This window comes from Pseudopodoces humilis, chromosome 3, assembly GCF_049639895.1.
Source record: "Pseudopodoces humilis isolate 2021_Gansu_Grassland_sample_001 chromosome 3, ASM4963989v1, whole genome shotgun sequence".
Classification (NCBI taxonomy): domain Eukaryota; kingdom Metazoa; phylum Chordata; class Aves; order Passeriformes; family Paridae; genus Pseudopodoces; species Pseudopodoces humilis.
The window spans coordinates 54827410-54843578 of NC_142202.1; the positions used below are offsets into that span (position 1 = coordinate 54827410).

General features: G+C 38.5%; 1 protein-coding gene across 9 annotated transcripts in view; it reads right to left on the minus strand.

Moving 5' to 3' along the window:
• Positions 1-131: 131 nt before the first annotated feature.
• Positions 132-16169, minus strand: part of TIAM2 (TIAM Rac1 associated GEF 2) — a 166233-nt gene continuing 150195 nt past the window's right edge. For all 9 annotated transcript variants that reach the window (XM_088052690.1, XM_088052691.1, XM_088052689.1 and 6 more), the window contains 12 exons: positions 12495-12674; positions 10992-11060; positions 10488-10613; positions 9256-9364; positions 8485-8664; positions 6982-7100; positions 5717-5825; positions 4634-4692; positions 3676-3781; positions 2847-2934; positions 2019-2173; positions 132-1162 (listed from right to left, as the gene is read on the minus strand). In XM_088052690.1, the coding sequence (XP_087908816.1) occupies positions 516-1162; positions 2019-2173; positions 2847-2934; positions 3676-3781; positions 4634-4692; positions 5717-5825; positions 6982-7100; positions 8485-8664; positions 9256-9364; positions 10488-10613; positions 10992-11060; positions 12495-12674 (1947 nt within the window). In that variant the 3' untranslated portion in view covers positions 132-515. The remainder of the gene's footprint in view (positions 1163-2018; positions 2174-2846; positions 2935-3675; positions 3782-4633; positions 4693-5716; positions 5826-6981; positions 7101-8484; positions 8665-9255; positions 9365-10487; positions 10614-10991; positions 11061-12494; positions 12675-16169) is intronic.

Consider the following 16169-nt stretch of genomic DNA (forward strand, 5'->3'; position numbering starts at 1 on the left):
TTTGTATTTACACATATGTATAAAGTATAAACAGCATTGAAACATACAAAAATGAAAGTTCTGCACTGTTGTGCACTAAAACACATTACAATAACTTAATTGTGCTTTAAATAAAGCAAACATGAAAACCAAAGAAATAAAATGCCCAAGTTATTGAAAAATTCAGTTTGCAATGCTACTTCCCATTGTAAACCCCTCTGCCACTCACTAGCACCTTTTCCACATTACTTAAAATATTAATGAGGCCATCCCCAAGAACACTACTACATCTTAATAACTTCTTGAAGGGGATGAACTAATTTACAAACCTGGGCCAACTTAATCTATTTTTGATCCACAATAAATTAAAATAACTTAAGAATCCTTTACAGCTGTTTTTGAGCAAAAATGTATTAGTGCACAAAATCAGAGAGTAGTTTTCCTGCAGCTTCCATGAATTTACTAGTTTTAAAGCAAAATGTTTGTTGAATTTTATGTGGACTTCAAATGAATGTTTCAATATAGTGCTTAGAAAGCTAGGATTTTCCATGCCTCTCCACAGCTTCATAAAAACAGTCCTCATTAACTACAGATGTTAAACTCTGGACACTAAATTCTCTCTCTAAAATAGAGTTCAGATCCAGGTTTGCAGCATCAGAGTGACTGTCAAGGGATTGGTGACGTTCTTGCATTGCCATTAGAGTTCCTCTGTTACGCTTTGTGCTGTTTACTTTTCTCTTCACTGGGCAGAAATGGCCCCGCACGAGCTTTGGATGCTCTGCTATCTGAAAGCCATCTCCTTCCTCATTTTCAGCAGCCTGAGACTGTTCAGAGTCAGCACTGGGTTCCTCTGAAATCTTCAGCCGTTGGAACTGTATTTCAATGTCTTTTGTAGGGCTGCCTTTCTTTAGGCTCCGATAGTCCTCGTCATCATCATCATCATCACTGAGAATATCGGATTCTTTGACAAGAACATTAGAGAAGTCAGATGCAGGGCTCTCTGCATGTTTATCAGGAGATGAATTTTTGGGCTCCTGGATGCTCTCAGAAGTGTGGCAGCTGCTGCTCTGAGTGCTGCTGCTTAGGCTGCACTCATCAGAGTCCTGGAAGGTGCCTTTCCCCTGGTCACTGTTCCACTCGCTACTGGATGACTTCTTCAGTACCTTCAAGGATCTCGTGGAAGCTGTGCAGAGTGAAAATGCAGGTTTATGTTTTTCAGAAAAAAAACATCTATACCTGTTATCTTAATATTCCCCACTTATGATTGTGGTGGACATAGTCATTCCAAGTCAGATGTGTCAGCGCTCAGTGTGACTCATGTCACAGTTTCCATTACACCTATCCTAGGCCTCTGTGCTTGCCTTTGTGTGTGATATATATAAAATCCTCCAAAAAACTGTGGTCATAAATTGCACACTTCTGCAGAAAGAAAGACTGACTTGGGCACCTCAAGCACTGAAGGGCCCAGGTGTAGGCAGGAGTTGAACTCTTCCAGATCCTCTGCTGTTAAGGGGATTTTACAGAGGACTGATCCAATAGAGAACTTGAAATATTAGTAACTATTCATTTAACTGAAATGTCTGAAGTCTGTACTTAATTGCAGTATCAGCTGGGGTGCAGATTTTGTGCATTGAAAGAAGCAAGACCCCTGCCTTTTGCCAGTTGTTCTAGCTGTAAATGTTATTAGGGCTGAGTTACTAAAGGGAACCCAGGGGAAAGAACACTAACATTGTATGCCAAAGGGTGGTGTGTCTGTTCCTTCCCAGCAAAATTAATTTGGGCCTTATTAAGTCTTCTCTGAAGAGAGCTAATGACACATCACAGTGTGGGGCGGAGGGACAGCAAGTCTGCTTATGTCTTTTAGCCCTTGTCACATACTGAGTGGTAGAGAAACTACTCCTGCTCCAGTCAAAAAAAAAAAGAAATGGGATTTGTGGGTCTGACACGTGACACTCTATGGTCATGGGTAGTAATTGTGAACACCCTACCAGCACCAGAGTCTGGACACCTCAGTTTTCACCTGAGAAGGTGTTTCTTACCCAGTTTGGCTGTTGCAGGTACACGATTCTTAAGTGGGACAAGGCGATCTTTACATTTTTTTTCCAGTGGTAGCTCAGATTTTATGTGACGTCTGAAATTCTCCCGCAGAATAGAACGGATGACCTTCACAATGTTAGTCTTATTCTCAGAATCACTGCAAGTTTAAGAAAATACAGAACTTAATTTTCCTCTCCAAAGTTCGACATTGGGATAAAATTTTCCTTTCTGCTGATGGGCTTTAGTGCAGTGATTTTTTTAAAGCTTGCTTTAGTAATGGGTTTACAGCTATCAGAAGATCATAGAATGTTCTGAGTTGGAAGGGACATTAAAGATCATCTAATTCCAGCCCCACTGCCATGGGCAGGGACATCTTAACAGTATTAGACATTTTACACACCTTGTGTTTTGACATCTTGGTTACTTCCTCTTAGAAAATGACTTGAAAGGTAAATTCTTTATGAGGGAATCACCACCTTAACTGGTCTTTACAAGAAAGTAATTTCTTTAGTTTCAAGTTTGAAGAAAATTCTCTTTTCTTTAACTCTCAGTTAACAAGCTGAGAGTCTTGATAAAATCTGTCCACTGGAGCTTGTGTTCCTGTATCTGCAGATTCTGACATTGAATCACTGCATCTGATTCACTAATTCACCCATTTGGATTTGTTATACTTTATGTAGTTAAGAACAGTTAAAGGTGTAGTGCCTGGCTTCAAATAATGAGTGCCATTTTGAAACTGCTTATGCAAAGGTCACATGGGAGAAAATACTTCCTGTTTTCAAAAGTCCATTAATGTAATTTGTGAAATACAATCTCCATGTAAAGCTTACCTGCTGCACAACTGAAAAATTGTTTCTGGCCTGCCTTCTAATTCTGACTTGGTGTGAATCAGTTCCCAAATACAGCTGTTTTCTGTTCCTGTGGATGGAAGGAAACATTATACTTTTGCATACACCACAAAAGCTCAAAAGCACAAAAGACCAGGCTAGAGCTCCTCTACTCTCCAGAAGGCAGTGTTAACTCAGCCACGTGTGGAGCTACAGAAGATCTCACCCAAGGTGGAACCCAAGAGAAAGTCCCCTGAGCTCTTGTTGTGGCAGCCTAGCACTGCCTTTGATAACTTCTCTTCTGGGGAGTCGCTTTCCCCCATTTTTGTTCTTCTCCGTGTCTTCCAGCCTTAACAGGCCTTCACCCAGGTGTGCTCTGAAGACCTTGTGACTCTTCACAGAACATACAGAAGTGGATAGGACTATAAAGATCAGCTTGAAAATAAACCCACAGCCCTTTTACTACCACAAATTAGAGTCACCTTTCCCTGGTTTGAAAAAAACATGAGGATCAGTGCACACACAGCACCAGCATGTCACCAGGATGTCAACTGTGGCAAACCACCTGCCTTTTATTGGAAATTTCCATTCTGTCATTCCTTTACATCATGTTACATCTACCTTAACACACAGAAGAAGTCAACATACTAAAGGAAGAAAGTACGTAAATGTATCAAGCCTGTACTCCCTGAGTGCAGAGGTAACAGTGGATAGATGGTATTTTCTCTACACCTGCTTGTTTCCAGAGGCTCAGAAAGACATCTGGAAGAAGCAGTATTACAGAATCCCAGAAAAGCATTCAGTCCTAAAGCATTTACTGCAAGAGAGTTACCTGCTGTGTTCCCCAGTCGAACTTGAAGAGCAGATAAAGGAATCAGCCAACGAAATTTAAATGGATCCAAGTCACCATAATTATGTGCAGCACGAACATTAGCAGGCTGTAAAAAGAAAACAAAGGGTATTTCTAAGAAGTAGAAGAAGTGCTGTTGTTTTGTGCTACTCGTAAAAGACCTGCCTTTGAAGAAAAACTAAACTGATTAAACTTTCCTTCACTCCCTTAAAATGAACTTGTAAAAGTAGTCAAAAGGGTGATAGACACAACCTTTGGAATTTGTAATTGCTTCAACTTTTAAAAGTCATTTGATTTTAACAGATAAAAATAATACTTTCCCTATAAGTACTACCAGGGAAGAAGTTCCCTGTGAAAGAACATGCAGACTGTTGATTAGCAGAATACATTAATCATGTAGCTGCTGCTGCTACTTTTAGAGCCCCTCCATCTGTTACAATGAGCATGGTGCAGTGTATCACTACTGGTACTTGGAACATATAATTTTCTACCTGACTTCCACATTTCAAGTCTGAAAGTGGGTGCAGAGAATGTTATAACATTGGCTTTTCCTATAACGTGCCCCTTTTCCTTTCCTTCCAGGGTAATCAAGGGTCTGTAAAACAAAGATCTTTCACCTACATCCTGTTGTAACGTAGGCCATCATAAACGCTATCTGGAAAAATTAGTGATTTCTGCGTAGCAATGTTTCATATTCCACTTGATAAAATTTATGTGGAGTTCACACAGAGGATGATGATGCTTACTAAATAACAAAAAATATGTATTGCTACACAGATACTAAGCACTTGTTTTAGCAGGATAGCCATAATTCCAGCCTAGCAAGGGAAAGTGGTGTTTCATCTCAGTCACTCCCCCTTTAATGCTGATGTGGGTCCATTCCATTTCACATTGCAGTAATATTGTAAAAACCCACCACCTCCAGTGACACCAGACTTACCATTTTCTTTTTCAATTTGTAGTTCTCCTTATACACCAGTATTACAGCCCTCTTAAAAACTGAAAAGAGAAAGAAAAAGAAAGGAAAACTGTTAATTGTAGGCATATTGCAATATTCAGTGAAAATACTGTCTTACAGAACTGATTATTATAGGCATGGTAATGTGAAGGATGAGATAAGCAAACACTGAAAAGCATTTTCCCTGTGCTGAGATGACAGCTGGGTTTTTCATCCTGCACTTTCATGCAATGGCACTATTTTTCCTCAGATTTTGTTCTGAACATTTAGGATGAAGCCATTCTGTACATTTATTCTGAAACTACCAGCAACCACCTATCTCCTGTAAGTCATCACATAAACAAATACAGAAGATGTAGGTTAGATGTAAAAAAGTTTTCTTTCTGTAGAGAGTGGGCATTTTCAAGTGGAGTGAAGGGCCTATAAGCCAGAGAGTGCTGTGAAGGACACAGTCTGTTCTTCCTGCAGTTCAATAGTTTGTTCTTCTGTTTGAAGTATCTTAACTATGCTTCCCAGGGAAGGAGTGGCCTGAGAAAGAGAACTCCATCAACATGGAGTTCTTCTGAAGGTGTTTATCCACTGAAATATTAAAATAATCTTTTTTTAAGAAATGGACTCTTGTTTGTATGCTCTCATTTCCACATCAAGTTTCAGGTTAAAATAATCTGGATGGGGATTCCAATGCAGTAGCTGTAAAGCAGAAGTTAGTCTGAATTCACAAGAGTAGAATAAATCATGATTTTCCCACAAGCCTCCTTTGAAAGCCTCATTTACAGATTGTTCTAAATACTCTAATATTGCCTCTTGAAAATCACTGATTTCCATAGTTTAAATATAGGCAAGACAGCAGCTGAGGGTGGCCCACAGACCAAGCAGTACCATCAAGTAAATAAATATAAACTTTTTCATGTCAGGAAAAGACAACTATGTATTTTTTCACATGTAACTCCACCCTAGACATCACATGACTACAGGGAAGGGAGTTTGGGGTTTTTATCCTGTGAGAAGATCTAATGTGGCAATCTTCAGATTTGAAAGTGCAGAGTCCTTAAGGAAAACATTTACCAAACACTGTAAGTTCAAGGTCTTTCCTTGCTTTGCCCAGCGATGGAAAAGGATTCAGCCAGGTAACTGTTGAGTGCATCAGAAGTTCACCCATTGAAAGCTCTGTCACCTGTGTTAAATTATAACATAATATATAATTAAATATAATATATAAATATATATATAAAAATAAATATAGTATATAAATATAGTATATAATTAAAAATATAAATATATACATCAGTGCTACATTTTAGTACACATTGATAACTTCAAGGATCTATGTTTTCTGTATTTACTCTATGTATAGAAAGACATCTTCACTATAACAGGAAAAGTGTGAGTAATCCCTTCTTTCAAAACAGGTTACAAATATACAAAGTAATAGCCCCTAAGTACACAAAGTAATAAGCCCCTACACTTGCATATAGCTAGTTATAAAACACCAGGTTTATTATTAGCTGTAAATATATTTAATTTCTACAGAGTAATTAGTATTAATGACTACCAATGGAAGAATTAATGGAGGTCTTGTACTCTGAGGCTCCTTTCTTCTGTGGGACACAACATAATGCTGAAGAATATCACAGGCTGTCAAGTTTAGTTTCCCCATAAATGATGAGAAACCAGGTAGTCAACAGGGACACTTTGACTTTTACTAGCAGGAAATGAAACAACTGAGATGACATCTCTCATATCTGATATCCAGTTTTACATATTTGATCTGCTTAGTAATTGTTTGATGTAAATGGCTAAGTTGAGGCCTTGCTGCCCCAGTTCTGTGAGATGACTGCACACAGTCTGTATAACTAATGGGTTTTGCTCTGTCAAATACTCCTGCATGCCTCAGCACTGGAAGTGTAGAGAATGAGAATAACAGATCTTAATGTGAAATCCCTCGAATTGCCATTTTCATTTATACGGGTGAAAAAATATGTTAAGAACTTAAGAACTCAATAGCATAAAATCTGAATGCCTTGGGGCATGGATAATCTCTGCAATGTTTTGACAAGAGGGTTTTTTTCCATACTGAGAACTGTATCTACTCCTGCTTGCAATTCCTGTCAGTCCAGAATGCAGCTCTGGCAGCTGTCTGAAAACTTTACCATAACCTACTGACAGAAAGAAATTTAACAGACAGATACAAAACAGAAGTCAAAATATTAGAGAATGGAGCAAGCCCAGCACGAATACATTCCCAAAATTACCTCAGGAAGAGATGAAGCCCCAACAGCAAGCTGAATAATGCTTCAAGAGTCAATGCAACATGTTTTTTCTTCTCTTACCTCTTTCTCTGTTCCACTTTGATCTGCAACCAGTTGGTCAAATACAGTGCCATAATCTTCATATATCTTCTGCATCTCATTTATGTGACTTGCTACTTTTTCCATTGCCTTCAGAGCTTCTGTAATGTTTAAAAATTTTATACACAGCTATGTAATTAATTTGTATTTTCTAAATATGGTAATTTTAAATTTAATTCCTCTTGAGGCACATAAAATGATGTCACCTTCCCAAAGTCTGGTGAACTGATTTACAGCTCTATATCAATAGTACTTTCTCATAGCAACAGCAGAAGAAATACTTCCTGGTCAGAGTAAGTGAAAAATGCTCATGTGGTGTCTTAAATAGCTGAAAAGGCTGCAATAAGCATTCCAGTGACAAGCCCCCAAAGTTATCAATATTTATAGCAGTGTGATAGTACTGTGGTTAAATCTTGCATCTTGTAGATATAGGGCCACTGGGACCAATATCTGGAGTAATCTACACTCATCCTAGAATAAGTTATCTAATGATCTTTAAGACAAACAAATTGCACTTGTCTCATCCCAGAATGGACAAAGAAATACAGGGTTAGGCTGTACAAGTTCCTCATAGGCTGTACACATGCAGTGCTGGTGTGGCCAGGATTTATTTAAATTACGTTTTCCTAACAAGAATGTCGCTGGATTCCATGAGATTTTTGTATTAATTCAGAATGGAATTGGACAGAGATCCTTTGTTTCATCAATTCCTAATGGCACAGCATTTAGCAGTTTGGCATCTATCCTGATCTGCAATAACGTCCCCACCCCCAGCTTGTTTGGGGAAGGGAACAATATTGGAAGCTCCTTTTGAAGTCAGTAAGAGGCTCATGAGTTTTTACTGACAGTCTATTTTGTCTGCATCTGTTTTGTGAAAATGACAATCGATCCATAAAATCCATCTCTTGATTTTTATCCACCGGGTGCTGTGACAGGCCTGAACTGGAATTTGCCAGGCTGAAGTCTCAGGCATGTGAGCCTATAAAAGGAATCAACTCAAATGCATGTTTGATAAGTCTCTCCACATGGGAGGACTGCAAACATTTGACAAAGATCTCTTCTACACAAGCAAGAGTTGCAGAAAGACCTCAAACAACAAATATTTCCTTCTGTGGTCCTCTTAAACTCTGACATATTTCAAGAATTAAATAATAACCACAAGATGGAGCCTTGGTCAGAGTTTCTCAAGTGGGTTTTAAAAAAAAAAATAAAAAGGTAACACTGTGACCTGACATGCTCCTGTGCACGAGGATAAAGATCCCAGTCCTACTTGCCATGGCAAATCCTGGGCATACCTACTTCTCAAAGGGACTTGGACATACAAAGTAGAAGCTTTAGCTAAAGGAATAAAAAATACTTCTAAGGAGAGGGAGGGAATTCTCTCTAGGTTTTGTCAGGTTTTGTGCTGTCTACCTGTATCGTCAGAAATGGCAGGAAATAAAACTTAACTCATATTCATTCCTGTAGAAGAAAAGAAGGTGTTACCTGTCAAATGATAATGCTCCTCACTCTCATTGTCTGTCAGCGACACCAGTTCTTTTAAAAGCAGAGGATATTTCAGCACTCTCTGAACAGGCTTTATGAGATATGACTCCAGTGTAGAAGAATGTTGCTTTGTAGGATTTCGAGCATCCAGAAAGGTCTTAAATGCACTATCTGTTTTGGCTAGATGCAAAAAAATAATTGGTTCAGTTGAACATGAAAGTCATGGAAGCTACAATAACTGAAAAAAAACATGGAATGGCAACTTGAACCCAGCACCAAAACTCTCGCCCTTTTCAATGGATGATTTACAGAGTAGTGTACACTATGCATTTCATAATAATTACCTGAAACTTCAAATAACATTCAAAAGGGCTGAGAGAGCAATTTTAAAAAGGTGAGATGATTCCTCTAATTTTTCCACTGCACTGCAGCAAATGGCAGAGGAAGTAATTCCTAATTTATTCCACCATTTGTTGCTGCTTTTATGGAGTCTGAGCCTGCAGACAGCATAAACTTGTGGAAGGTGTTTCTACAGCTCTCCAGGCTTCTGCCTAGAAGCTACAAAAGGAATCTTATTATTCAGGTCTATACCAAGCTTAGCAGAACCTCTGATCTTCCTGTTGAAAGATACCTGATCAGTCCTTATTTTATACCAATATTTATTCCTTGATTTTATCCAATATTCTCTGCAAGTTGACAAGATTTGTTACAGTAGTTCACTGCAGTTTGAATTCATGCAAGTGAATTACAGTAATGAAGACAATAAATTACCTCTCTCAAGAACTTTCTGAACTTTGATGTGGTTTGCACAGAAGCCACTGTACAGTTTGAAGTGGTCAGCATAATACAGAAAGGAGCCTCCAAGGGAAAACAGCAATTTCTGAAATCAAAACAATCAAAATATTAGTTCACTACTAGAATCCTAAATAAATATTCAGGCATACAACAAGCAGACCCAATGGCGGAGTATCTGCTCTTTCTATACGTATCTTATATATATATATATATAACATGAATATACTACTGCTAGTAACTCAATGATATTTTTGTATTTTGCTGAATGTAGAGGTCAGCCTATTTAGGCATAGCCTGCAATTTTCTCCTTTCTTCCTCAGCAGGTATTCTGTTTTACTTTATATTTCAGGCAGCACAGGAACAAAAATCAGGAGACATGTAACTATGTTATGCTAGGAATAAAACGTGAGGCATAGAAAGCAAGGCATAAAAGTGCCAAAGCCAGAAGGGACAGAGTAAAACACATATGGGATTACTTTCCAGCTGTTTTCCTTTTTTCAGGCAGGTGGTAATTACAGGACACCTCTGATGTTCTTGGATGAAGGGGAAGTTGGGCAGATGTGGGAGGGACTGAATCACAAGAGAGAGATTTTTAGAAAAACGCCTCCCAAAGCAAATATAACAGGAGTACTGAAGGAGGAGGAAAGCAGCCTTCTCCCCTCTTTTAATCAACATTTGCTCCCCAAAAATGCAGCAAGTGTTCAGCAGTCACACCCATTCCTGAGCCAGTGACTCCATTGCCAGGGAATCTACTTCCTCCAGTCAGAGCAGGTACTAGGTGGTGCCACAGCCATCTACTCTTCACAAGCCTGCTTCTTGGACCTCAAACTCATGGCATTTAACAAGAAAAGCTCCCAGTCTGTTGGGGATTAGTTGGGCACAGCAGGGAGAAGCACAGGCAGGGCAGAATTCAGCACAGTGACAAACTCTCTACAAAGGAGTTCTGCCTCACAAACACTGCCAGTTTATTGTGTACTCTAAGTCTACTCTGCCTTTTCCCATGTTGCAACTTTTGCCAAGGGGAGGAAGATAAAACCATGAAAAATAGCACTTATCTTTCATTGCTGAATAGAACTCTGTAATCCAAAGTAAGGCTTCAAACATAAAAGCAAGCCTACAAAACTTCTTAGAGCCAGAAACTTCTTAAAGCCAGATTTTCACAAACATTTCCAGGCACACTACAAAGTAGGAAATGATGAAATACTTACCCGGAACTGAGATGGTGTTTCTAATGTATTAAAATCTGAGGAAGAAGATATTCCATCTTCAAGGGTCTCTAAAAACACCTTCTGGAAATCCAGCATTTCTGGCAGGCTGCCAAACAAGGACTCCATCTGTGGAAAACATCAGGCTATGAAGTACAGCACTCCATGGACCTAAAAGTGGTCTTTTGAAAACAGTGGACTAAGGAGATGGAACACACAAAGAGATTGTAAAGGCTAGTAATGTCTTTGTTAATACTTTTCAAACAGGTTTCATAAAAAATACATGCAGAAAGTGAAGGTTTCTCAGCAGTTAATTCAGAAGAACAATTACCCCTTAAGGAAAGGAAGTGATGCACACACCAGAGAGAAAGGCACTGACTGGTGTCATTCCTATTGACATCTTTGTTGTTTGCTTTTTCTGTCATGCTCTCAGCAAAGAAAAACCCAAGTGCCAAGGTCTTAACCCATAAAAGAATGATAAGGACATTTTTTTAGATACTCCCTCACCTCGTCCTGAGTAAGGAAGGTTTCTTTTTGAAGCGGCTCCAAGTATATCTCAAAGAGGCAGCTCAAGTCCTGCAAAAAAGAATATTTGTTCATTTTTTCTGTACCATTTGGAAACTGTTCTTTATGTGGCAGCCCTGAGATAGGGGTAAGTTTGGGGAATGAACTAAAGATACAATTCCTTTTCAGTAACAAAATAGCCTGCATGTTGTTAGCACTGAAGGTACTACTAAATTAGAGGCAAACTGATTTCATTGTAATGTTTTTGTTTCATCCTTAGGGCTTTACAACTTGATTATAATAAATTATATTTTAGCCTAACATGAGGAAGAATTATTACAGATGATTATTTTTGAGTAAGTCCATCCATATGAATGGCATCAAATGTTTTAATTATGTATGTTAAATAAACTATATAAATTGCCACTTATCAAACATCTGTAGTAAAATTCAGAAGGATATGTAGCATTTTAAAATTCTGTAAGTTATTAAAGTGTTCAGTTATGTTGTCAGGTAGGTGTGATCAAGGAATTTTCCAGTCATTTCTTAAAAAAGTTAGTGCCATTTTTGAAGACTTATTACCCCCACCAAAGCATGACAGCAGGACTGGGGCCCCCTACAGGGCTCTCCAACCCCAGGAAGAGACACACCAGAAATTCTATGTAGAAGGAATAATGAGCATCTCCCAGAAAACACCATAACAAGTATTGGAACCTGCCAGGATTTTTCCTGATGCAAAATTTCACGTATATCAGTGACCTCCATGGTCATGCTTTGTTCAAGCAATTCCTCTAAAAGATACATCATAAATGAGGGTCCAGCGTATGGCTGTATTAGTGCATTGGTGGTTTGTTTTCTCCTTTTCCACAAATGTAACTGCAGCAAGTACTGACATCTGTAATTAATGTTTTGTGATCCAGAAAAGGGGATGCTGCCCTCTTGCTGGAGATCAATGAAATCGATGTTCTCTTGTTTCCTCTGACATCTAGTCACATGCTTTTAGAGTTCATAAAAAGAAGAGAGCTACATGGAACAAATTGCAGGCTTATCAGTCAGAAGAGAAATAACTTCCAAGTAGTGCTATAACCCACTGGAGTTGTGCCTTTTAGCTTTCCTGGTTCAAAAATAATCATGTACTCTTTTCCACATACTCATTTGTAGAAAACTATTCTGTTCTTCTACCAGATTTATTTTCATCTTCAAAACTGGGGAGACACCCCCTGGAAAACCCTTTTTGTTTGCAGGTATCTTCTCCCCACAGATGACCGCTCACCAATACAGCTACAAATTGACTACAAGTAATGCTACTACATCAAATCCTACAGCTTCAGCTATAGGAGCAAGTCTTCCAGAAACAATAGGAACAAGTAGATAAGGAAACTTTGTAGGTTATGGCCCTTGTGGAAGGCTGGTTGTATAAAGATAAGATCAAAATATATTAAGATGGTCCACAAGTCATGGTCAGCCTCAAAAACATGTGAGCCATGATTTTTTATTTTTTTTTACCTTGACATAAGATTTCTCGGTGTCCATAAGTTCTTGGATGACTTTCCTCAGTCTATCTGCATCAGAAAGGTGGCGAGCCAGTGGTCTTGGAGGTGGATCCTGGTTGTCCTTCTGTCCTTCCATATTGCTTGCTTGGACTTCCTGGAAGTTTCGGCACAATGCACTGATCTGTTCTGCGCTCTGTCAAGTGAGAAGAAACAGACAAGCGATGATGTTTTAGAATACAAGTTGTACTACAATTATTTCTAAATTCCTCCAATTCTGCTCCTCCATGCAATCATGCCATTGATTTTTGTCAGACGTGTATCTTGACAGATTTGAACAGCTTTAATTTATAGCAGAACCAGATCAGAGCAGCAAAAAGAATTTAAAATTGCTAGTGATTTTCCAGTGCAAATTATTTTCAGGCTGCAGATACAAGCTCATGGAGTGCAAAAGATGAGAGAGCACTCGGATATATCACAATTGTTATGACACTAGCAAGACACTGTTTTCCACCTCTCTTATTTTACAACACTCACTGCATCAAAACTGAAAGAATTAGCAGATAAATATCTTATAAGCATCCAGAATAATTCTTTTATATTTCATCTGCTCCCTATACTGTGTTTTGTGTTTTGATGTTGCTTTCTAAACAATGAGACATGGAGGTGAGGGTTCAGATTCCAATATCTGGGGGTGTCAAAAGATGGTCAGATGTTTTTTCTCCAAGGATACAACTACATATCAGAATATTTTGCTTTCAAAAAAGGCAAATGGGAAACTAAATATTTTATATGCTTTAGAAGAACTATTAAAAAAAAAATAAAAAAATAGAAAATTTTCAAACAAGGTAGGAACTGAAGATAGAACAAGAGTTAATCTTATAATGCAAAGATGGAAGACAAGGAGGTATTTCTGACACTATGAAATAGTTAAGTAATTTGCTTTTGGATGACCATAACTAATATCCAAGAGCAACTTTTGCAGGCCATAATCTTCAGTGCTTAATTTGAAATTATTCCACTGTTCTCTTTCTTACATGGTGTTTCCCTGAAAGCTAAAACATCACTACCGTTATCCAATTCTACATTGCAGCATTTGGTATCCACATCTTTGTACTACATGAAACAATTCTTCTTTAGTGCTTCTGTCATCCAGACGCTTGCACAAAGTGGACAGTTGCATAAGCTGTGCTATTTATCACCTTGTATTTAGCAAGTGCATTCAAATGAGGACTACATGGAGGCTGCCTTATTTCATGTGTAAGTCTTTCTTCAGTGATATCAGGACATGAGTGTATTTCAGAACTGTCTTAATTTGTACTTTATTTATTCTGCAAGCTGCTTCAAGTCATCCTTTTTGGTTGTCCTGATTTACCACTATTACCTATGTAGCTTGGTTCACCAACATAGTAGGCCATCAAATGAACAAATGCTGAAGTTAATCTGAAAATGAACTCAGCTATACAAAGTCTTTAAGTAAAGTGGATGCTAAATGGACCTACAATATTTAATCTCAACCATTCCTGTGATAAAATACCTATATGATGAAAATATATGTTAAATTGTCAGATATGTAGTCCATATTACTCTGTAGCTTCCCAGCTCCCGGTTTTGAAAAATGCCACAATTCTAAAAAAATGAAGATACTTTCCTCACTGATGTGTACAACCATCTTCATAATCCAGTATAATGACAGCTTGCAGGACTATGAAATTTAGATACATTTAGTATTTTCAGCACTTCTTAGGACCAAGAAAAATGCAATATGAATTGAATGGTGTTTGTTAGAATTACAGCCCCACACTGATTGAATAAATTTTAAAATTGTAGTCCGTCCATGACAATGAAATTAATTAGTGGCTTGCAAGCAAATAATTTAGGAAGTGGTGTGTGTGTATGTGTTATTTTAAAGCAGCTTCTAAACAACTGAATGCCAAAGCACTTCAGTTTTGTATTCTTTGTTTCTGATGTCAGAAGGGTTTGTATTTATATCAGAATATTTTAGATTTTACAGTCTCTGCAGCTCAAGATGCACTTGGGCAGCTTGATTTACATCAGCCTGAGGACTGATCAAGGACATAGGGATCAAGCATGCAAGGCAGCCTATTGAAAGCAAGTCACAAGCATCATCATCAGGCACAGTTTTACAAGGAAGAGTTAGAAGTCCTCTATTACTCCTCAACCACCTTTGCATATAGAGCAGGCAGACATTGGGGAACGTGCTATTTCTACATTCTCTTGAGTTTTGGGGTCAGTGCTGCGTCTGTCACCGAGAATCACTGTATGGGAAAGCATATGGAAATAGATGGTACTCTTCAACATAAATACTTTTTGATCATCTAAGCAATATAATGTTCCTGTCAGGAATTGTTCTGCATAGCTGGCCTAAGACCAAGGCACGGGATTACCTCTCAGGTACTGCTGACAAGCACTGATTTTTATAAACTTTAATACTTTCCTGGATATGTTTGCAAATTTGGCATTAAAAATATTGCCCTTGACCTCCTTCCTCACAGAATCTTGTCTTTCCCTTCAGGCTTGCTGCTCTGTGTCCTTCCCTTTACAAGAGGGAAGCGTCTTTCAGACCACACAATATCCAGACCTCACTCTTTATACCCACTGTGTATTTACACTTGGGTCAAAGCAAGCATGAAATGCTACTTGATCACAGTACAAAAGTGTTTCACATTCACTCATACACATTGCATAGACCACAGAAGATGAAGGAACACATTTTGCCAGTGGAACCACTGGTTCTTGACAAGAAGCCTAGCATAAATGAGAACTTAGCAACAAATAAGTAGAGAAACATAAAACAATGCTTCCTCCATGTTTCTTCACAAAACTCTCTTACCACCCAGGTCAGGATCTCTACCCTTTTCCCCTAGTGTTCTGGATGCTACTTTCTGCCTCTGACACTAAACAATTCCCGGCTCTTTTAAACTGTTTCAAACAGATCCTTTCTAAAATGTCTCTAGTGACAATCCCTAGGACCACCTCTTTTACATCTGGCATGTGTGGGCAGGAGAGGCTCAGACTCTGCCCTCTATTTGGGATTGTCCTGCAGCTGGGATTTCAAAGCCAGCTGAGCATTCTGGATGTCAAATCAAAACTTGGTAGTCCAATGCCCTTAAGCCAAGAAGTCTCAAAAGGAACCCCCACTTACTACTACACACATCCACCGCTATCTTGGATTAAGGACAGAATTAACCCTGAATTTGCTCCAATCTTGACATTGCAATTGTTAGTATAGGCAGATAAGGCTCTCAGATAAAACTGATAAATTCCTCAAGCACACAGCTGATTTTATTTGCACAGGAACAAGAATGTTTGTACTTAGTATAGAGAATGGTAAAGAAAATATTTATGCCAACCTTTATAGTGTGCAGCTTATCAGAATAAAAACATTTCAATCAATAAAACAAAAGAAGTCAAGATAACTGACTACAGATAGGGCTGCAAGGTAGCTGGGAATAGATAAAAGCTGAGAAGAAACTACAATGGAAGCAGCAAACTTCCTCCAAAATCCATTACTTGAGCTTATGTATGCCGCTTTCAGCAACATGTACAGGGGACTCCAAGCAGCTTCAGCTTACCTTTGGCACTGAACAGCAGACAAGGCTTTAGATAAGGCTAAATATCAAAAAAATTAGACTAACAGTGCTAGAGGTGGGAAAGAAAAATGGAGTTT